Source organism: Labeo rohita, chromosome 2 (assembly GCF_022985175.1).
Source record: "Labeo rohita strain BAU-BD-2019 chromosome 2, IGBB_LRoh.1.0, whole genome shotgun sequence".
Classification (NCBI taxonomy): Eukaryota; Metazoa; Chordata; class Actinopteri; order Cypriniformes; family Cyprinidae; genus Labeo; species Labeo rohita.
Window position 1 is genome coordinate 27,984,093 of NC_066870.1, and position 24,242 is coordinate 28,008,334.

General features: G+C 38.3%; 1 protein-coding gene across 1 annotated transcript in view; it reads left to right on the forward strand.

Moving 5' to 3' along the window:
- The first annotated feature begins 6,990 nt into the window (after nt 1-6,990).
- clstn2a (calsyntenin 2a) overlaps nt 6,991-24,242 on the forward strand; it is a 254,565-nt gene continuing 237,313 nt past the window's right edge. Inside the window, exon 1 of the mRNA XM_051092502.1 lies at nt 6,991-7,256. Within this exon, the coding sequence (XP_050948459.1) occupies nt 7,184-7,256 (73 nt within the window). The 5' untranslated portion in view covers nt 6,991-7,183. The remainder of the gene's footprint in view (nt 7,257-24,242) is intronic.

A 24,242-nucleotide genomic window follows, 5' to 3' on the forward strand; every position in this document is an offset into this window, starting at 1 on the left:
GCCTGTCTACCTTAAAATACAATATTAAACACTAAATTAAAAGCATAAATCAGTGGCCTTTACATAGTTTGTTTGTCAGATCATAAAAAGTGTAAACCTTTCCATTCTGCAGAAACAGACTCACTGAGCTTGAGAAAGGGTGAATATTTAGAATGCTTGTCATTGTGACATCACTGGCTGTTGTATTTAAACACTTTGTAAGTATGATTCCTTTTGGAACTTTATAAAAAGGGTTCTATTTAATGCCAAAAAGGTTTTGCGTTTGTTACACAGTTTGTTTGTCAGATCATAAAAAGTGTAAACCTTTCCATTCTCAGTGTTGGGGAGTAACTAGTTACATGTAACGGAATTACGTAATTTAATTGCAAAATAAATGTAATTGTAATTAGTTACAGTTACCGAGAAAAAATATGTAATTAAATTACAGTTACTTTTGAAAAATGCCAGTGATTACAAAGGGGATTACATCTTAATTTTTTTACACACCCACCCCCACTTTTAACTGACTTCTTTTAGATTGTATTGACTGCTCTAAAATGAGACACCAATGTTTCAGGAGTTTAGGACACAGAATAGGACACATGCTTATTCAATAACTGTTTTATTTCCTATTTGGGTTTATGCATAAACTTTATTTTTTAAGATTGTTTTTTCCATAGCATTGTTGGATGCTAGTGTTTTCTGTCATAACTATGCAAACATTTGATTTCAAACCCAGTATCATAGCTATTAAACTATTTCTTGTTATGATGTTATTTATGTTATGATCTTGTTATGAAATATAGCCCAGCTGCGCTCACGGTGACCCGAGTTCGATTCCTGTCTCGAAGTCCTTTGCCGATCCCGCTCCCCTCTCTCCTCCCAGCTCTTTTCTGTCATCTCTCAACTGTCGTATCCCAATAAAAGACATAAAAAGCCCAAAAATATAAGCAAAAAAAAAGTCTGAATTTGTGGTGGCTGTGCTTTAAATTAAATTATTACACAGCTCAGACTTCTTCGGGGCAACTTAGGTCAGTGCTATACGCTTGATCATTTTTTGGCGGAAGCTTTGCGTTTGGTTAGCTAGTAAAATATTAAAGCTTAATTCAATATTATGTGTACAATTTCTTAATTCTGTCATCCTGGTATTGTGGATTTAGCAGCTGCTTTGTACATTGTAATGGATTATAAGATAACTAACAAACTAGTACTACTACTTAATTATTTATGTGGTGAAATGTTGTGTAAGAAAACTGGTCTGACTGTACTGTATCCCTAAAATGTCTAGTTTGAACTTGCCGTTTGCTAGCAACTGATTTCTTCATGGAAGCTTTGCGTTCAAATATTTCAACAGATCAGTGTTTCGTGTCTAATAATTCTGACACGAAACATCTAAATAATCTATCAAGCAGCTGTGTAATAAGTGGGATAATGTACATTCAGCCAGTTGTTATCGCAAAATAAAGATGTATGTTATCCCTTACTTATAATCTTAATTCAAGTGCTAAAGGATTTTGAAAGTCTGACAGTAATCAGTGTTGAGTGCTACTGTAAGGTTAACTCTGCCTGGTTTAAATGTTTCAAAATGATTAACAGTTGAAAATATTAGAAATAAAGAAAAGTAATCAAAAAGTAATTAAAAGTAATGTTACATTATTTTAATAAAGTAATTGAACAGTTACACTACTTATTACATTTTAAATCAAGTAACTTGTAATCTGTAACCTATTACATTTCCAAAGTAACCTTCCCAACACTGTCCATTCTGCAGAAACAGACTCACTGAGCTTGAGAAAGTGTGAATATTTAGAATGCTTGTCATTGTGACATCACTGGCTGTGTTGTATTTAAACACTTTTAAAGTATGATTCCTTTTGGAACTTTATAAAAAGGGTTCTATTTAACGCCAAAAAGGTTTTGCGTTTGTTACAAGCCGAAGAACTCTAATTTAGCAGCATTGTTCTTAAGAGCGTATGACTGCCATTCAAAGAAGAATGTCTCTTTTCTGTTACTGACTCACTCGTTCCTTGGCAAGGTGATCCTAAGCAGGTTCTAGGCAGTAATTAAACGCAAATGACTCTAGGGTGACCCCTCTTGGGAGGCAGGTAGTACTGCCACAGATACTGAGAACTCTCCAAGGTGCTGAAAAGATTGACTTCAAGAGCAAATGATGGATTCAGAGTCTAACCGAGGCAGTGAAAAACACATAAAGCAAATAAAAAATGTAATATCTGTGGATGATGCATCACCTCAAAGGTGGATCCTAAAAGAGTGATTCCTACAAAGGAGTTTCAGACTTCATTTGAACAGATTGCTCTCATAAGATTTTAAATAGAATTGGAATTAATTATTTAGAGAGCTCCATAATAGCTAAAGACACAGCTAAGACATATTACAGCGATGTCTGTAGAATATTGCGAGAATGAAAAAAGATGTGGGTAATGAGACACAAAGATTAATTAGTATTATTGAAAACAGGTATTAACCTTTGTGTCAAGTGACATGAAATGTTGATGTAAATGTATGCACATATATTTAGATTTTTATACAACAATTAGTTCAAGTCTTTTCCTCTCATTAGCCAAGCAGTGTTCAAGTGCACTTTGACTTTTCAGTATATGCTTCTCTGTGTTTGTGTTTTCCAGGCAAGTGTTGTTATTGTTAACTAAAACGTAAACTTAAATTAAAACTTATAACGAAACGAAAAAGGGAAATGCTGCACTGGCAATTAACTGAAATAAACAGGTTTAAAGAAGTAGTTCACTTCCAGAACAAAAATGTACAGATAATGTACTCACGCCATTGTCATCCAAGATGTTAAAGTATTTATTTCTTCATTCGTACAGAAATTACGTTTTTGGAGAAAAACATTTTTGGAATTATCTCCATATAGTGGACTTCTATGGCGTCCGTGAGTTTGAACTTCCAAAATGTCGTTTCAACGCAGCTTCAAAAGGCTCTAAACGATCCTGACCGAGAAAGAAGTGTCTTGTCTAGCGAAACGACCGGTCATTTAAAAAAAAAAAAAAAAAAAAAAAAAAAAAACAAACAAACAAAAAAAACAAAAGCCATGCACATGTGTACTCCATGCATTCCCGTTCAAGACAGTTAGGGTAGGTTGAACAACTCCCATCCCATTTTCTCCTACTTACTTTAATAAAATCATCCTACATCACTGTTTTACCTTTTTCGTAAAGAGCGTTTGACCTTCTTTGCACGTTTACTTTGTAAACACTGCGTCGGTACTTCTGCAGCAATGTAGGATGATTCTGAAGTTGGAGGAGAAAATGAGATGGGAGTTTTTCAACATACCCTAACTGTATTGAGCCAGAATGCACAGAGTACACGCAGAGCTAGACAAGATTAACATTTGAGGTTAAAAAGTATATAAACATTTATTTATTTATTTATTTATTTTAGAAAACAACCAATTGTTTCGCTAGATAAGACCCTTATTCCTCTGCTGAGATCATTTAGAGCCCTTAGAAGCTACACTGAAACTGCATTTTGGAAGTTCAAACTCGCGGGCACCATAAGTTATACCTCCACTATATGGAGATAATTCCTGAAATGGTTTCCTCAAAAAACATAATTTCTTTACGACAAAAGAAAGAAAGACACGAACATCTTGGATGACAACGGGGTGAGTACATTATTTGTAAATTTTTGTTCTGAAAGTGAACTACTCCTTTAAAGTGAAGTACAAAAATTACTTGTGCTAAAACAGAAATTAAATAATAATAATAATAATACTTATAAAAAGAAAGGGAGGAAGGAAGGAAGGAAAACTCATGGAAATGACAAAAACACATACAACATATGAAAATATACAAACAAAAGCTTTTTCAAAATATCTATAAATACTAATCGTAGAATATAAATAATACTAAAATTACATTTTTCGAAATAGATTGTCAGTCTCTGTAGGTGATGGGAATTTTTCAGTGACCCTTTCTGCCAGAAGATGACACGCGATTTTGTCTGTGAGTGAATCATTGATTCATTCAGCCAAATGATTCATTAAAAAAACACGATTTCATTAAGGAATAAAACTCAGGGGTGAGTCATTCAATCATTCAACACATTCATTCATTCCTTCCTACATTCAGGAATGAAGCACAGTTATTTAAAGAGAAACGCGTTCATTCTACCTAGGCTTCGATTTAAACTGTTTACATTGACAACGCAAAAAGAGACAAGGTAAATGGCAGTATTGTGTCTTCTGTACGTTACCCCTCACTTTTGTATTTTGAACTGCTGTGTAAATAGGCTATATCTTATAATGATCAACAGAAAGAGTAAAACTTTCCAGTTGGCATGTTTGATAGTCTGAACATACAGGCAAATAATAAGACTTAAGAATTGAGAAACCACATAATTTTCACTTAAGTCGAGTAGTTTCCACATTTAGTTCATTGTAGCTAAAAGTTCAAGTTTTCTCTTATATCATTGCTGTCTCCAATTTTGTAAAGCCAAAAAAGCTATTAAAGGCATAATCGCCATGTCTTCTCATTGGCGCAGGACTTATCGCTCTGAAAACAAAGCTTTGAACAGAACAGTACCACAAAGTGACCATACAGTGTTATTGTTTCTGTTGATGCATTAAGATCCTGCCAGTGGAGTAATTAAAGATCGCAAACCGAAAGCTTGGATCTCTGCAAAACCTCAGTAAGACTGTATACATCATCCATAATACACTGGCAGCTAACCTGCTTCAGGCATCAGCACGAGCAGGTTCCTCTCACAGAGAACTCAGCTCTTTTCTCTCATGTCTGCTCTGCGTTGGATGTTTAGACTTGCAGATGCGCTGATAAAAGAGTGAAGAAGCTTTCACCTAGAGCAAATTTACTCAACAGAATGCATCCCCTGAAATGCAACAAGTCAAACGATCGGAATGAATGAGCGCAAATGGTTTTTCCAATCTATCAGCTGTGCAGGTAAATTAGGTTTCAGGAAGACTGGGGAAATAATATGGCATTTTAAACCACCTCATTTTTTTTTCAAGCAACTAAAACGATTATCAGAAATTCCCCCCGGGCTTCTGGGAAATTGACATTTAACTAAGAAAAAATAGGAAATAAAATGAACGAAAGAATGGGTAGTGGGTTAGAATTTTAAATGGATTTCTGAAAGTTTTCTTTTTCCATTGTTATGAAGCTGCATGTTAAAGTCTGACTTTTACATGCATTTATAATTTACCTCCTACTAAATGATTTCATTATCTTAACTTGCCATATTTACATAATGCATTCTACAACAGATTTAGAACTTTAACTACCAGGAAGGTGTTATTTACAGTGTTTTGATATCTTCAATTGAACCTAGGTAGTGCTCTCATGAGTAGGCGGAAATGAGAAGACCTTCAGTTCATGGCTGAACGCTCATTAAAAGCTTTCCTAGTCAACCTGGGCACATGGGATGTCTGCAGTCCACACTTTTTTTTTTTTTTTTAACTCAGCTGACAAATCCCACTTTACCTGAAGGGAAATCTTAGGTAGGGCATGAGCCACCATCAGAAATAAAAATGTTTGATCCCCAGAATAAACTCTGCATGTAAAACGGCAGCTTTTACAGGAAAGTCAGGATTTAGTACACACATGGTTAATGCGTGGGAGGAAACGGAGAGGTAATTTTCAGGGACAACCATGAAAAAAAGGAAATTAATGTGGATTGAAAATGGTCTTACTGAAAATGGATTACCGCAGCTCAAAAAAGTGCATTTCAAATCAGTGTGACTTTTTCCAAACGCAACATAATCATAAGAAATTCTGTTAAATTCTAAGCGTGAACAAACAGCGTGAGAATTTTACAACTTTGGTTTGCAGCCTTTGATCTCCAGTATGCTGTTGTCTGTCAAGTTACCTAGTCTTCACGTTTCACCAAAATACTAGAAATACTTCAATTTGCTTTTGTATATTATAAAAAATACTGATAACCACAGGTTATAAAACACAATCAGGACACTAAAACAATGCAATGAACACTGATTAAACATAAAAATAATATATTAAAAAAAGCACTATTATGTACAATAATAAAAGAATATAAAATGAAAATGTGACAGAGGGACTGGGAGAATTTTTTTTTTTTTTTTTTAACAATTATTACATGACTCATATTTTACTGTGAGTTCTATTGGAAAAAAATAACATTTACAGTAAAATGTTACATGTATTATATTTTTTCATTGTATATGATAAGGTCACATACAGTTAAAAAGTTTAATAAAATATGTGACCCTGTACCATAAAACCAGACATCAGTAGCAGGGGTCCAAAAAATGTATTGTATGGATCAAAATTATCGATTTTTCTTTAAGGCCAAAAATCATTAAAATATTTAGTAAAGATCATGTTCCATAAAGATATTGTGTACATTTTCACCATAAATATATTTTAAATCTTAATTTTTGATTAGTTAAAAAATTGACCCTTTTGACTGGTTTTGTGGTCCAGGGTATTTGAATCGCCTAGACGTCATGATGTATATTATGCGGTGAATTGTATTTTTTATGATTTTTATTTTTTACTGTATATGAAAATTTTTTTGCATTCTAGGATTTACAACTGCTTTCGATAATTTCATCATCATTTTATCATAGCCAATGAAATGTAAACATGATTATGAACCATAAAGAAAAATTCCCAGCACTGTTGTTTTTGTTATTGTTATTAATTTTTAATGTGCCTCGAAGACACAGGACAGCAGCTGCCCACCTTGGGAGAAGAGTTGTCATTGGATTAAGATAATGATAATATCAATAATAAATGAGAAGGATGTTTGTACAAAATCACACTGTGTGTTTATACTGCGCTTCCCCAGTCTGAGAAAATAAAAAGAATAGTTCAATAACACGAATGCAAAACAATTTCCAATATCACGTTTAAAACGTGAAAATATCAAATAAAAATGTACCAGAATAGTATTTCGACAGGGCGTGAACAAATGCCTTATCATAGGTCAAGATTAATTGCTCTGGGAGTGACGTAGCAGCCTGATCCTGGGGGTTTAACTCGCGCAACGCGCAGACACACAGACCGCGTTACCTCGTGCGCTCGGACCGCGTCTCGCGCTGCTGGGAGTTCACTAGCGAGACTTCAGTTCACCGTCGTTCAAGGACAGATAAAGCCAGAGAGTGGTGCTTTTTTAGATTAACAGAGGAAGAATTAGGTCATCGCGTTCTGGTCGAAGTGTTGGGTTCATCATGAAGATGTGCGTGATAACAGCGATGCTTTTCCTGGTGCTCTCCGGGCAGTGCGTCATCCTGGCTGGGAAAGGTAAGGCAGATCGGACAACTTGGAATGTCATCGCATGAAAAGAAACGCCTGGAGCGGTCAGTCAGTTAGATCGGCGTCTCAGATCCTGTGTGATCAATTACTATCAGTTTGTAGAATCCACATGCTGAGAGTGTCTTAAATCAGGTTGGCAACGCGTATGCCCTTACGGAGTCCAAGTTTGTCTGTCTTCCCCCCCGTTTTATTAATGATGATCTTTTATTTAGAACACTTCAACATCTTTTGAACAAATCGAGAGGTTTTAATTACTAGAGGAACTATACAGACTGCGAATCATATAGCCATAATATAGCTGTTTTCCTTCATTAATATTTCATTGACCTTTAAGGCGCATTTCTACTGATCTAATCAGTTCTGTTCAATCACTGCATTGTGCTTGAGACTTCAAGAGCATAAAGCATTATATTTTCCATTGCTCCCATGGAAAAAAAAAGCTGTTAATGTGTTTTGGGAGCACAAACATTGAGATAAGAGATCTAATTGTGTCTCTGGGGCAGTGATGAATATGGAGCAGCTCAGTTATTTGTTAGTGCACAAGTGGAATGCTTTAGATGATATGTGATAAATTACAGTCAGATTGGATCATGCAGACTGGCAATGAAAGGCTGAGAGTGTCATTGCAGGTTGGCAATGAATCTTCCCTTATCAAGTACACATTCATCCATTAAGAGCTGATAACTTGGTTTTGGTTTTCAATTAAAATGAGTTAAACGTGCATGGTGACCCTTTTAGGACACCTGAATGAAATCACGAGTGTGTTGCGTCCATTTAAGTAGTGATTATTGTTATACTAGTCATTTTTACATTTGATTTTCTTAACTTGCAGCTGTGTGGTTTCACAGGTATAAAGAATTGGCAGGTGTTTTAGGAGCCCAAGAAGAGATTTTGTTGCTATTTGGTTACTAAGGTGTTTTGACGGGTTGCTAGGGTGTGTCTGAATGATTTCTTGCTGGTCCGAGTCTCTCTCAAGTTTCTCTGACATTTTGATATGAACCCTCTGACCCCTTTTCAATTTTTTTTCGGATGTTTTGTCACCAGCCAGGCGTCCATAGTATATCCAATCTTTAATAAAAGTCATAGATCACCTCTCCTCAGTAAGCTATCATTCACAGCTGTAGCACAAACAGTAGCACAGTGAGTTATGTGCTTTAGTTCTGGATGACTAAAAGATAATAGCAATAATAGTGATGCTTTGCTAAATCACTAACCAATAAAAGAGCCTGTGATTTTCCCAAGCAGCATGAGCATCAGTATAGCCATTTCCCCTCATCAATATTTCATTGACCTCTATGGTACATTTCTAGTGATCTATCTGCTTGATTGGTTTAATTTACAATGCTCGTAGTAGCTGCATTTCTTCTTAATCTTTTCCATAAGGCTCAATGAGGTGTTCAGTGGCTGCGTAGTCCTTAACACTTCAAGAGCGTAAAACAGTGGATTTTTCCATCGCTCTCATGGAAAAAGCTGCTAATGTGTTTGTAGGAACACAAACATTGAGATAAGAGATCTAATTGTGTCTCTGGGGCAGTGATGAATATGGAACAGTTCAATTATTCGTCAGCGCACAAGTGGAATATCTGTCAGTAGGCCTACCTGCGTGCCCTGATTTACTTTCCTTAGAAGTAACTCCTTGCTTGAGATTGGGCTCTTTCAGTGTAACGGATTGGCGAATCAGGGAATCGGAACCTTGAATATTTGCATATCAATTTTCTGGATTCGAGCGCTCCATAAAATTTTGAACGCAGTGGAAAAACGAGCTGAAAATTAAACCGCTTTATGCATGAAGAGCTGCGCAAGGTGAGCACGGCATTCAAAGAGAAGGAATAGAATAGAAATATGAGGCGGAATCGCAAATATAAACCAATCATTACATCTAAGCCGTCCACATTATGACTCAACACTTTCGTATGTATGATATGACATTTGAAAAGCTTCCAAACCTTGTGATATGTCTGGCAGATTGCCTTCAAAACTCTGCCGCTCCAAAAAAAGAGGGATTTCATCAAAATTACATCAGAATGCTGTTGTAGCATTGAGTTCACTAGCAGTCTGGCTTATCTCTGAGTGCAAAACAGTTTATTTTAGACGTAATCACATCACCATATTACATTGTCAGTGTCAATACATCATAGAATGAGTTGAATTACACTATTCATGTTTTGTGAATCTCAATCCACACACAAGGTTGCTTGTACTGTCTTTACTTGTATGTTTGCGTCTTCACAGGATATGAATTGTCATTACTGCTGTGTTTGTGAACTGAAACAACGACCTTGGCGTAGTTAGTGCACTGCGTTACCAGATGGATTTCGCAACATGTAGAGCTTGACCGGTTTTATTAACAATCAGCTTGTTTTGATATCTGGCAAGGCTGTGTGCTATTGTGTCTGAGAATCGGAGAGTATTTCTAAAACTCAGAGTCTTAGAAAGGAAAAAAGAGATTCAGAGTTTGGCTTGAGCATGCTGGAGTACACAAGAAAAGGATAAAGCCGAAAGACAGCAGTGACAAATAAGGGTAGGTCTGTAAAAGCAGGCTGAGATTTATGCTGGCCTTTTCAGAGAAAGCACAGCGTTATCCCAGAGCTAAATAAATTGGGTTGCTGATCTGGAATAGATGCATAACTTAGGATTTCGTGCTGTGACCTAAGAACATCAAGCTTGGGGAAAAGCAAAGGCATTTTGTTTTTTTTTTTATTTTTTGCATCACTGCTGTTGTTCGGGAGCAAAAGCGGAACATTAAAAACACTTCGCTAAGTGGACCACAACTGTTAGATCTGTCTTAGTCTTTTGTTTTGCGAGATCCAGCTTTCTTTTTTTGTCTCGATCTGGCTTCTCAAGGAGCATGCCAATCTTCAAGCCAGAATGCCATGCAAATGCTCAACTTAATTTAAACGTTAATTACCCAGCATGCATCATTAGCGTCGGTGTGATGAGCGGCAGGGAGGGATGAGGGAAAAAGAAAGGGAGGGGACGACGGGAAAGAGCTGCATTTGGAGGTAAGATGGGCCCTGTCAGTGGCGCTCTCTCACCAGCTGGTCAGATGGCACCAGTCTCTCCCAGGGGTCAGCTCTGGCCAATCTGCACAGGAATAACACTGGATGCTCTTCGTCGTGCGCACACACCCGCACAGCTGTAGTTCTGCTTGGATGCATTTCTGAATCATGAAGTTCTGAACAAGTATGAAGACATTAAAGAGAGAGCTCTCCCAAAAATGAAAATTCTGTTATTAATTACTCACCCTGTTGTTCCAAACCTGTAAGACCTTCGTTCATCTTTAAGACAAATCCAAGCGCTTTCTGACCCTCCGTAGATGGCAACCCACATTCAAGGCCCATAAACATAGTAATGTAAGCATAGTAATAATGACTTTATTCAATGATTTCTTCTCTTCCGTGTCAGTCTCCGCTGCCATTCACTGGAGTACCTTAACACATGGTGGTGAGAATGACCTGGAACAGAAGAAATCGTCTTTGCGCACAAAAAGTATTCTCGTAGCTTTATAACATCACGGTTGAACCACTAATGTCACATGGACAATTTTAACGATGTCCTCACCAGTGTTAGCCATGTTACTTTAAAAAAGTAATTAGTTATAGTTACTAGTTACTTCTCACAAAAAGTAACTGAGTTACATCAATATAAAAGTAGCTAATTACCAGGGAATGTAACTATTGTGTTACTGCTTTAAAAATTGTTCAAATATGCCAAATAACTTGGATGCCCTCAATATTAAATATGTTAAATGAATAAAACATTACACTGATCTACACTATTTTAATGTTGCTGTGGGACAATGTGAGAGACACCTTCTAGGGGCTAAATATCATGTTATATCATTTGAAACGGCAATGTCTACTTTTATTTGTGTATAGTCATAATATCAACAAAACAACGTGCTTTTGTAAAGAAAATAAACAGGGTAAATAAATGTGTAAATAAAACAACCTGACTCTCAGCAAATACCTGCCTCATAAACATGAGAAATATGTGTAGAAAGCTTGAAAATTGCATACTTTTAAATGATGAAAACGTCGAAAACAAATATTCTCTGATAAAGTAATCCGTATGATACCAACGTGAGCTCCGGTTTTTCCCTTCTGAATGTAATCACGCCCACGAGTGGCTACGCTTTTCAAATTTTAAACATCCACGTGAGACGCACGGACATGGAGGTCAACACCCACATCACCTCCATAAACAAATGTGAAAATTCAAGTTAATCATGGCTGCTTTTCGCTGAGAGATGCGCTGAGAGGAATAAGCCAGAATTTACCTCAGAAGAAGAATGCAACGCAATGCAACGCAACACAATGTGCAGCTTTGCAGGTCCTATGGCTGAAAGAGAGCCTACCCAAATAAAAACCGCTTCAGTGAGCTCAATTATAGTAACACCACATTTTATTGTCAGTAATGGTAATGGGGGAAACAGTAATTTGTTTGATTACTCTTTACTGAAAAAAGTAATGTCGTTAGTAACGCCATTTATTTATAACGCTGTTTTTCCCATCACTGGTTCTTACTACGTTTCTGGGCCTTGAACGTGGTAGTTGTGTTGCTGTCTAAGGTCAGAAAACTCTTGAATTTCATCAAAAATATCTTAATTTGCATGCAACGACATGAGGGTGAGTAATTAATGACAGAATTTTCATTTTTGGGTGAACTATCCTTTCAAGTGAATAGGTAACCCCCCCAAAATTAAGATTTTGTCTTAATTTGCTTCCTAATGTCATTCCAAACATACAGAACTGTCTTTCTTTTGTGGAACACAAAAGTAGATTTTTTGAAAAATGCCCCAGTGTCTATATTTAGGGCCAAAACAGCCTTTAGTATCTTCTTTTGTGTTCCACGGAAGACAAATTTAAGCAGGTTTGGAACGGCAGAGTAAATGATAGCAGTGTAAAGTATCAGTTTAACTTATACATGCAAAGTCATAGTTGCACTTGCACGCTTCCGCCCACAAATAGTGTATTTTCACTTCAGTGCGGCTGATTGCTTGGTGTTGTGAGGCTGGTGCTGGAGCTTTGGGACCCTGTTCATGTTTGCTGACCGTCTGCGAGAAGTGGGCTAGTCCCTGAGATTCAGTCTCAATTAAATTGCTCCAGCTCTAGAGAGAGAGGGATTCTGGGACGTTGTCCTCCAGCTTTCCTTCTAATTGCCTGCGCTGGGTGCCGGTGAGCTGACAACTGGCTATTGGGTGAACAGGGAGCTCATGGTGATTGGGTACGAGCGTGTGTAGGCGTATGCATTGCCGTATGTTACCGAGCGATGGATCGTGACTGTTCCTTTGTATGATGCATGTCTTTCTTTAGAAGTGAATGCGAGCGAATGGATGTAATCACTGTGTTTACAATGGCGCGCTACAAGATGGATTACTTCAAGTAGACCGAGAGACAGAACCCGCCTCTCTGGCCGAGAGATTGAATGTAGCGTAGTCAAAAAGCATCGTGTTGGAATCCCGTCCTGCATCTTTCCAAACATTCTTTTGAAAACCCAGAGAAGTCTCTGAAACATCCATGCCATGTTATTATTAAACAAGACTTATTGTCTAGGCCTTGCAGCACTGTCACTCACTGACCTCGGCTTTTGTGCTGCACTGAACTCGCTGTGCTGAAAAGAAGCTAACCGCATGGAAGCAGCAAACATAACTCATTCCTGTCCTCCTTTAGGTACACCTTACTATAGCACCTTTTTAAGGGCAGCATCTCCCCAGTATATGCTGCTCTGACCTTTTGCCGTTGTAGGGCAATGCCATACTCCATGTTTCATTGAAGTGGACTCTAAACCTCGTCCCAGTCAGCTTCCCATTTGTACAACTTGGAGTAAAGACATTGTCTGATGACCTGCGATGATTGGATCACGCCGCAAGCTGCTGGCAGTTCGCTCTACGTCTTGGAAAGAAGCAGCGTACATCTCATCTTCCCGGCTTGATATGTGGAAATACTCTCTATGACCTTCTGTGGTGACAGGATGGCCGAAAGAGAGAGCCAATCAGTAGCTTTAATAGAACCCAGAGAACTACCAAGACCACACTGCGAAGGTCTAGATCAGCAAGGCTACGCTTAGATGAGTCTTGGAGAATCTGGTCTGATACTTGCAGCAGACATGTTTGTGGCAAGCTTCTTTTATTTTTTTTTACGCCATTGTGTTTTTAGGGAACAAGCATTGATTGGAAACAGAGGTAGGCAGCTCTGTCCTGCAGAGTTTAGCTCCAGTTCTAATCAAACACACCTGTCTGTAATTCTAAAAGGTTTTGGTTTGATTTTCCAGGTGTGTTTGATTAGGGTTAGAGCAAAGCTCTGCAGGACAGTGGACCTTGAGAGACAAAGTTGTCCACCCTCATAACTCTACAGCTGGAATGATCTATTCAATTGATATCTAAGCCTAACCAAACATGCCACAATTTAATAGTTTAATTTTTCATAATTCTTCTTCTTTTTGTAACTTTTCAACCATTTTGTCTATAAACAAAATTCTTTTTTTTCTGTTTATTGGCTGACTAGGAATATAATAGTCCCCCCCCCCAACTGCTGTTCCTACTTTTGTCCAATTCTTACAAAAATTGGCTCAGATGATTGTTGGACTGGGCTGCACGAAAATGACTAAACAGATTTTAGATTTTTACTATTATTACAGAGAGGCACCTTACCAAACTAAATGTGACTTTTAGCATACCAAGTAGTGTTTTTCTCTTTGACGGTGTACCGTGGAGTTTAGGTCTGTGGTCAAGCCCCATAAAAAATGCAACTTATAAACCATTTGAAGTACATTTACATCATAGTCGCTCTGTAATTCTTGTCCGAACCTTTGCACAATGTTTACACTACCAGTCAAAAGGTTTTAATGTTTTTAAAGAAGTCTGTTTTGCTCAAGCAAGCTTGCATTTATTTGATCTAAAGCACAGCAAAAACTGTAAAATGAAGAAATATTTTTGCTATTTAAAATAGCTGTTTTCTGTTTAATATATTTTAAAATGTAATTTATTTCTGTGATTTATATATTTTTTTTCAAAGCTGAATTTTTAGCATCATTACTCCAGTCACATGATCTTTCAGAAAACATTCTAATATTCTAAATTTGCCTCATTCCCTTTCACCATCATGCTCTTTGTTCCGTTTCTTTTGTGTGTGTTTTGTTGTATTTACAGTGTGGCAGTTTTTGTAGGAGTAATAAGGGAATTTGTAGAAAGATCTCAGACAGCGTTTAAAATAAGTGCCAAGTGCAAGTACAAATTTTGCTATTTAAAATAGCTGTTTTCTATTTAATATATTTTAAAATGTAATTTATTTCTGATTTTTTTTTTTTTTTTTTTTTCCAAAGCTGAATTTTTAGCATCATTACTTCAGTCACATGATCTTTCAGAAATCATTCTAATATTCTAAATTTGCGGCTAAAAGGCATTTATTATTATTGCTATTATTAATATTAATATTAATAATAATAATGATAATATGTTGAAAACAGCTGAGTAGATTTTTTCTTTAAATAGACAGCATTTATCTGAAATAGAAGGCTTTTGTAACATCATAAATGTCTGTATCATCACTTTTGATCAATTTAAAGCATCCATGCTAAATAAGTGTTAATTTCTTTAATTCCCTGCCCCTCAAAAAATAAACCTTTCTATTCATTAAATAAACCTAAAAAAATGTACTCAACTGTTTAAATTATTGATGATGATGATGGTGATTATAATTATAATAATAATAATAATAATAATAATAATAATGATAATAATAAAAATGATAATAATAATAATGATGATGATGGTGACAATAATAATAATAATAATGATAATGATAATTCTAATGATGATGATGATGATGATGATGATAATAATAGTAACAAATGTTTCTTGAACAGCTAATCAGCATAGAATTATTTCTGAAGGATCATGTGACACTGAAGACTGGAGTAAAGATGCTAAAAATTTACCTTTGATCACAAGTAAATAAATTACATATAAATTACATTTTAAAATGTATTCAAATAGAAAGCAGTTATTTTAAATGATAGAAATATTTCAACTTTTGCTGTATTTTTTGGATTAAGTAAATGCAGGCTTGGAGAGCAGAAGAGAATTCTTAAAAAAAAAAACATCAAAAAACTTTTGACTGGTAGTGTATAACTATTTAAACACATGGTCCCCATGCTCAGTTGCTATTGCTAAACCTGGAACAATTCCATGAAACTGCAGCTCTCCACTTTCCTCCAAAGCTTTTTCTTAGAACTTATGTCACTGTTTGCATGGTTATGCCGCAGTGGAGGATATGGCTAAATTTGATGCTTTTACAGATATTGCCTTTTCTATTTCTTCCAGCTGTCAGTGGAAGGAAAAACAGCCATTTGTACCTTGCAGACTAATTCTTGCGTAACTCGTGGGCATTTGATCCCCGCCGCTCGTCCTCGGTAGGATCGAACGCCGTGCCGATCTGATACAAGCAGAGCCTATTTTAATTGAGCGGTTGGTGGATATTCTTGTAACACGCTGAGGGAATGCAAGACGCAGGTGCTGCCCTTTGTGTTGTTTGGATGCTCCGAGAAGGCTTGGAGTTTTATCTTTGGCTCATAAATGAGTTAGGAGGATGTTAATGTTCCACGGGTGCAGAAGACACCCAGGCTGTCAAACTGCAGGTGTTTGTTTTAGATAGGAGCAGCTGCGGTACCGCCCCCTCCTTCCTCCCAGGTGGAAAAGCGCAGCGTCGGGGCGCGCGGCTCCTGATCTTTTCTCTCGCTTGCGCAAACACACACGCGGTGACTGTTGGGACTCAAACAGAGATAATGTGAATTCACTTTGCTGGGTAGTTTTAATTACAGCCAGGATCTGCACACATCAGCGTAAAATATTAATGCAGGTGCGACATCTCTCTGTGTTTCAATAGATGAGTGTGAGTTGTTTGAGAGAGAGAGTGCACACTGGCACAAAGAGAGATGAAAAAGAGACAGCCACTATCCGTCTGAACGTTTTCATACGTGTGGCGCCTGTCATATGACTGTGCTGACTGAAGCTGAAATCAATAGTGCATGCCACGGGCCTCTCGCCACCGCTGCAGGAATGGAAATGCTACAAAGGCACAAGCAGAGAGCGAATGGGTGTTTTTGGGGTGTGTTTGTAGGTTGTCGATGATACGTCTCTTTCCTCAGTGCTTGATTTCCTGTGGAGTCGGAGGCTGGCTGCGAGCCGTCCCACTTCGGTGGCGGACGTGCCGCCCTGCGAGAACAGAGGAAGTGGAAGCTTGTCCTCATGAAAGCAGTTATTAATTTTCATGGTGCGTCCTGCAGTCAAAGGCATTATCTTTCCTTTTCGCCTGCAGTGATGCACTTGATTCGCTTTAAGTATGTCCGTTAAAATATGCTCTCCTTCGTAAGATGGAAGGAAAAAGAGGAAGATGGGGATGGAGAAGATAAAAGGGAAAAATTGGGAAGATTCTCAGCATCTGAGACGAAAATGGCTCTATCAGTCACCTGGCCTTAGAACTTCCACTAACAACCTCAGCCTCATTCCCTTTCACCATCATGCTCTTTGTTCTTTTTCTTTTGTGTGTGAGTGTGTTTTGATGTATTTACTGTGTGGCAGTTTTTGAGTAATAAGGGAATTTGTAGAAAGATCTCAGACAACGTTTAAAATAAGTGCCAAATGCAAGTAAAATTGACTTGTTAAAGTCTTATTTGAGAAGTAAATAAGACAAGTTACTGTTCAGCTGGATGGTTGTTTTTAGTTATTGAATAAACCTTTTGATTTAATTTTCAATGAGAGAATGTTTGTCTTATCTGACATCAGTGTGAGCAAATCAACTGCTTAAGAATGTTTTCTAACCGGTTTTACTTTGTAACTCAATGAAATTATGATCAAAAGCGAAATAGTTTTTGATGTTTTTGTGAGATGTGACATTTTACTGATGACAGAGCAAGACCGAGAGACTGGCTAGTGTATGATGCTGTGAGTGATAAATGGCTTGTGCTGTTTGATGCAAATAGGCAAGGGAGAAACCGCTACAATGAATGATTCCTTTGTCATGGGGATGGGAATATATATATATATATATATATATATATACACACACACACACAGTGTTTGCTGCACTGCTTTTCTACGCTGCTGAATCACCAGTGCCATGGCAGAAGAAATAAAGTTTTGAATGAGATGACAGTGAAAGCAGTGTGCTGCAAAATAATGGTAGGAAAACACATCTTCGTATTGAGTTCAAGTCTAAACAGGTTGTGCCCTAAAATGATCATTTTGTGAACAGTGTTGCCTGATTTAAGAACGAATGAGTCTTTTAAACAGATTCTTTTACAGAACCATTCCAAAAGAGACTCAAACATTGCTGATTACTAGTTCTCTGAAATAGAATCTATCTATCACTGCTTTTCTGACCACACCAACAAATTCTCAGTGTCCTTGTTGAACACGAGGAATAAAATTGAGAGGGGGGAAGGATCTAAACCATTTGAGTGAAGCCCAGGGCTTGGCCAAAGGGTTGTAAGTCACTCAGAATGACATCCTAACAGAAGCCAATGATCTGTTAGTGAAATATGGAGAGGGGCTCCATGAATCCTCTGGACCCCTCACAGATGCCAGGCTTGAGTTATTGCTAACCTTACAGGGGTTTTTCACACTGTGTTGAAGCGAGACACTGACCATTTATTTGGACTTATTTGGACTTATTACCTATCTGCACTGAGAAGACAGATAGACATTAATATTCATGCTGGGACATTAAAGAAATTTAATGAGCAACAGTATTCTGTTTACGACTCAACGAGGCATGAGCAAATAACTTTGGAGTGTGAGTTGCGCATGTAAACAAATAAGATCAAATAAACAATACACTTTTATTTAACAATGCCTCTGCTGAAAAGTCCAACATGCTGGTTTGCTGGATCCCAGCATGGGATGCTGGTTGCTGGATTCCAGCATGGGATGCTGGTTGCTGGTTTGCTGGTTTGCTGGATTCCAGCATGGGATGCTGGTTGCTGGTTTGCTGAATCCCAGCATGGGATGCTGGTTGATGGATTTCAGCATGGGATGCTGGTTGCTGGTTTGCTGGATCCCAGCATGAGATGCTGGTTGCTGGTTTGCTGGATTCCAGCATGGGATGCTGGTTGCTGGTTTGCTGGATTCCAGCATGGGATGCTGGTTGCTGGTTTGCTGAATCCCAGCATGGGATGCTGGTTGATGGATTTCAGCATGGGATGCTGGTTGCTGGTTTGCTGGATCCCAGCATGGGATGCTGGTTGCTGGTTTGCTGGATTCCAGCATGGGATGCTGGTTGCTGGTTTGCTGAATCCCAGCATGGGATGCTGGTTGATGGATTCCAGCATGGGATGCTGGTTGCTGGTTTGCTGGATCCCAGCATGGGTTGTAGGGCTGGACGATATGGCAAAAATTTATATCACGATATATTTCTTAATTTCGGTCGATACGATATAATTCCGATATCGATACGGATAATATTAAAAAGCCTCAGGAAAAAACTGCCGAGGACACACACAATGGATGTCTGTACCTAAAAATGTCTGCAAACTGAATTTGCAAAGTCTATAATACCTCCAGGCTCCTCCTATTAAAATTATATAATTTTTTTTTTTTTAAATAAAAACAGGACAAAAAAAATAAGGTTCACATTTTATTTGTATTTAGCCTTTACAAACAAGAAATGTGAAATAAACTATCAAATAAATAAAACTCTCAGACTCCGCTTATTAACAATAATATATTTCCATTTAAACTAGAACAGGCTGAATATTCATATAAATTGAAACAACAAACAAACTGCTTCAGCCAGGATAAAGAAACAAAAATAATACAATAAAATAAATAAAGAGTGAGCAACAACAAAAACACATTGCTCTGGCCGGAACATTGTTGAGTGTTGACCAAATGTCCCCACAAGGATAGTAAAACCTGAAATTTTTGCGGTCCCCACAATGTTAAAAAATGATTAAAAATAGTAAATGATGTTTATCTGAAAGTGTAACGATGCAAACATGTTTTCTGTGAGGGCTAGGTTTAGGGTTAGGGTTGGGTTAGGGGATAGACAATATCGTTTGGTCAGTAAAAAATCTATAGAAGTCTATGGAAAGTCCCCACAATTCACAAAAACATGTGTATGTGTGTGTGTGTGTTGCATATCATGTTTCTTTTAAAATTGGTTTGTGTTTGTAGTTAAAAACCAAGACAATTTTCCAAATTAATTTTAATGAATTATTTAATAAAGAAAAACACATGTTGCTGGTTACATATTTACACCGTAAAATCAGCACTATACCAGCATAAACCAGCATAAACCAGCCTAGACCAGCAATATACCAGCCCTATACCAGCATAAACTAGCTTGGACCAGCACTATACCAGCACTATACCAGCATAAACTAGCCTGGACCAGCACTATACCAGCATAAACCAGCCTGGAAAAGCACTATACCAGCATAAACCAGCCTGGACCAGCACTATACCAGCAGTAACCAGCACTTTACTAGCATAGACCAGCCTTGACTAGTACTATACCAGCAATATACCAGCATAAACCAGCCTAGATCAGCACTAATCGGCATAAATCAGCCTGGACCAGCTTGGAATCCATGCTGGTTTATGTTGGATTCTTCAGCAGGGACAGGGCAAATGTGGAGAGAAAAAAAAATGGGGAGAAGACAGGATTAGAAAACATTGCAACCCAGATGTAAACTAGTTGTCGACTGATATGCCGATTATATCGGCTGCTATTTATTTTTTTTATTTATTTTTTTATATATATAGAGGCATTGGCTAATAAATTTTGAAAGGACTTTTATTTTGAAAGCACTGCAAACACCAGTGCCACCAGAAGCACTCGATTTGAGAAAATATTATCCCCAGTGCACACAGTTAGGTCAGTGCACTGTTGGTTACAGTGTCAACTTCATTTTTAGTCATGTTTTAACCATTTCTTTATCTTTGAGAAATAATTGCCATCAGAATGCTATAACATTAGCCATCAAAAAGTGCACCAATAATTTGTAACTCTTTGTTATCTATTGGAGAGCCAACGCTTAATGTGATCTTAGTATTTGCAGAATATCCATTAGCATTAGCTTTCCCGTTCACGTCAATTGCACCCGCTTAGCTGTTGCATGACCATCTGTATCCAAACATGCTCTACCTTAGCTATCGCAGATATGTTGTGAAGGGCTTTGATAGGTGCCTGACTTGTGCTTTGCTCCTTCTAGCTCTCACTTTGTCTGTTTAAAAGCCAGACTGATCCCGGCTTTTGTGCTGACCGAACTTGAAGCCAGCTGCTCCTCTTGCAGGCGTTGAAGAGGGTTTTCAGGGCTGCTAGGCGTGAAGGTTTTCGTTGCTGACACAGAGCCTCTCTCTAACTCCTCCTGTCTTTCTCCAGTCTGAGTCATTATCTCTCCAAAACCCCCTTTCCTCCGCCTTCTCTCTACCCTCTCAGCGAGAGCGCTGTGCGCTAGGCTCGCGGGGAAAAGGAGCACAGGCCTAATTGGATTTGGGAGCAATCTGTCGCCTCGCCTTTCTCTTTCGAATCACACAGACAATCGCAGGTGCCCTTTATTTCCTCACCGCTGTCTACGGAACCGCAATGTTTTTGTGTTGGCCTGCTCGTCTTGTTCATCTTTTTTGCCATTTACACTAAAAAAGAGCTGGGCAGGACAACCTTGGAACAAGGCCGTGGTTACTAGCGGTTTCATGAAAGTTTTAGAAATGTTTTTGCCTTTCTAATCTGACTGATTCTGACTCAGTCTTGCTGTTTTGGTAAATATACAAGGGCTGCTTTTGCTCAGGGTGAACCTGCAGGGATCTGCAGTGACTCTTGCCAGCACCGCACCAAGAGAACAGAAGTATGAAAACAACACAAATGTGTGTTGCCGTCTCAGCGCTTGTGTGTGTGTGTTGTGTACCTGCACACACTCCCCCTGAGTGCTCATTACTCATGTTTGGAGCTGAATTGTCCCTGTCTGAACACCTGTGCCAGTGCGCTCGAGGCTCCCAGATGAATGCAAGTGAGGCAGTCCAGTCTCCTCCTCTCCTCTCTTCTACTTTCGAATAAGTGTTGTTGTGGTGGTACTATGGTGAAGTGATGGTATCAGAAAGTGATATCAGGATACTTTGGTACTGTTTGATTATCGTTTAATATACCTGGTAAAACCTATGTTATTACCATTGTGATGGTGTCCAAAAACAAGTCTCATCTAGTCTCTGCTTTACTGTTATTGTCTCATTCTCTTCACATCTTCTCATTTTCATGTCTTTTGTCTCATGTCGTCTCTTTCTGTTTGCATCCTGTTGTCCTTGTCTTTTCTTGTATATTCTCCTTATCTTCTTGCTTCTTCTCACATCTTCTTGCATCTCTTACTTTTCACATCTTTTTTTTTTTTTGGTTTTTTGTAATATTTTTACATCTCTTCTCACACAATGTTGCACCCCTTCTCTTCTCGCATCTTCTTGCACCTTTTCTCTTTTAGCACCTTCTCGCATCTTCTCTTCTTGCATCTCTTTTTGCATCTTCTCGTCTTGCGTATTTTCTTGACGTTCTCTTCTTATCTTTCACCTTCTCTTTCTTGTTTCCTTTTGTTTTTTCACTCCTTTTCTTTTCTTCTTTACTTCTGTCTTACTTACTTTCCTGTTCTGTCCAAAACTTTCTCTCTCTCTCTTACTCTCTTTTGCTTTATCATGTTACTTTCTATCTCTGGTCATTTCACCCTCCTCTCTTCCTCCTTTTCCTAATTCAGCCTGGTTCTGGAGAACAGGAACTATCTGACCTATTTTCACAGTTCATCTCTGGTGTATTCGTGGCACACAGAAGTAACATTTTCCCAGATATCTTTAATGTCTCATTTTTGAAAATGCTGAGATTTTCAACAAAATTGTCCAATTTTGTTCAAGTGTTTTTCAGCCTTTTTCCTGAAAATTAGATCCCATGACCTCATGTGTCTCATTTAGAGTTTCAAAAGTGATCTCAAAGTGTAGTGAAATTTATAAAGATGCTAAATTAGGCAATCAAAAGTTCATATTTCAATAGGAATGCAAGCAGTTCTCATCAAATTCATCCCAAAGCAAATTATCTGACTCACGCTATCCTCATAAAGCTCCATACGCTTTTAAAAAATAAAGGTTCCAAAAGGGTGTTTTTGCAGTGATGCCACAGAAGAACCATTTTTGGTTCCCCAAAGAACCTTTCAGTGAAAGTTCTTAAAAGAACCATTTTCAAGAACATTTTAAAACGTTTTCGACTATAAGGAACCTTATCTGCATTTGAAGGTTCCATGGATGTTCAAGGTTCTTTGTAGAACCATTGATGCCAATAAATAACCTTTCTTTTTAAGAGCGTACTCTTGCTTTTGAGAAGCAATATGTGTTATTTGCTTTTGTCTGTATTGCTTCTAAGGAATTTAATGAAAGAGCATCTAAAACGGCAAATGACAGCAACTTCTGAGCAAAAACCTTTTCCTCTAGGTTTTTAAAATTGTGACTTGCAAAAGAAATCTCTCAGACTGACTGATGTGTGTTTGTTTTGTCTGAAAGAGAGTGACTCGGTTGGTGTATGCATATGTCCGTGTTATCTCTCTGCGACAGTAGCGTTTGGGCGTCCTCTCCAGCATACTTCAGTCTGTTTTGATGTCTTGCTGGGCTCTCCAGCGAGCATTTCCTGCTGTGGGCCGCACTCAAGCGTAACCACAATGCCATCGAAGCCCCACGCCCCCTCAACCACACGCTGGGTTGCGAAGTCGACTTCCTTCTCCTTAGTCGTCCTGTTGCCATATCTCGCTGTCTTACCCCCTGCCTTTCCAACCGTATGCCTCTCCTCCTCGCCTCGCCACGGCAGTGCATCTTTCCTGCACCAAGAGAGCATCCCCCCCATGGAAGAGCAACTTCGTCTCTAATAAATGATTTTTGCGGTTGTTTTACATGGGATGAGTAATTGATTGCATCAGATCATTTGCATTCGGCTTCATTTTTACCAACATCCATCGCACAAACAGATGAAACTGAGTGGGCGAGGCATCTGAGGAAAAAATTTAGTGGTCTCATTGACATTTCGTTTGTTCCATTTTTGCTAGCATTATTTTTACCCCCTATCAGCGAAAAAGAGAATTCTGCAGGGTCAGCTCAATTTGTGTGTGTTTATTTTTGCTGTTTGTCTGGCTGCCCTGCTCACATCACTTTTAAAAACCGCTACTCTGGATTTCAGAACGGCGGATAAACGCCGGTTTGAGACATGCTTCACTGACAGCTGCTCTGCTGAGGCAAGTTTTGTTTGAGGACTGTGTGTGCGCTTGTGCAGCTCTTCCAAGGTATTACAGTTATTTCTTCCAGACAGCAAGAGATAAAATGGAGACCAAACCAAGACTTTCACTTAAGTCTGTAGCTTCGCCTGAGGAAAACCACTTCGATAATCTCACATCTCCTCTTTTCAGAAGAGATTTCCTCAGCATCTCAGTCCACGTCCACACTAGGACATTTTTGTTTGAAAATGCACAGATTTTAGGTTTACGCTTTGTTTTCCATCACCAAAAACAAAAACTTTCTAAAACGTTCTTTAGTCCTGGTACAAGTGCCTAAGCAACCTACAGAGCTTCATTAATTGAGAGGAGATCTTACAGTTCTGACTAAATGTTAGAGAACTTGTAGAACCATTAACAGCACACAACTATTTCTTTTACTGGTCAAATAAATCAACTGTAAACAGCCGTTAACAGAGGCCAGAGATGCTGAAGAGGAACGTAAAGAGGAGAAAATACTGTAGCAGGCAGATCTAGCTCACAGTTTACAGTGCTTGAAATATCCCTGATCCCTGATAGCACACATACATCTGAGACGTCTATTTGACGTCTGCATTTACATCTGCAAGACGTATTTTTTTAGATTGTTTGCTCATCTGCAATACATCTATAGGACGTTAACAGCCGTTAACAGAGGCCAGAGATGCTGAAGACGAGCGTAAAGAGGAGAAAATACTGTAGCAGGCA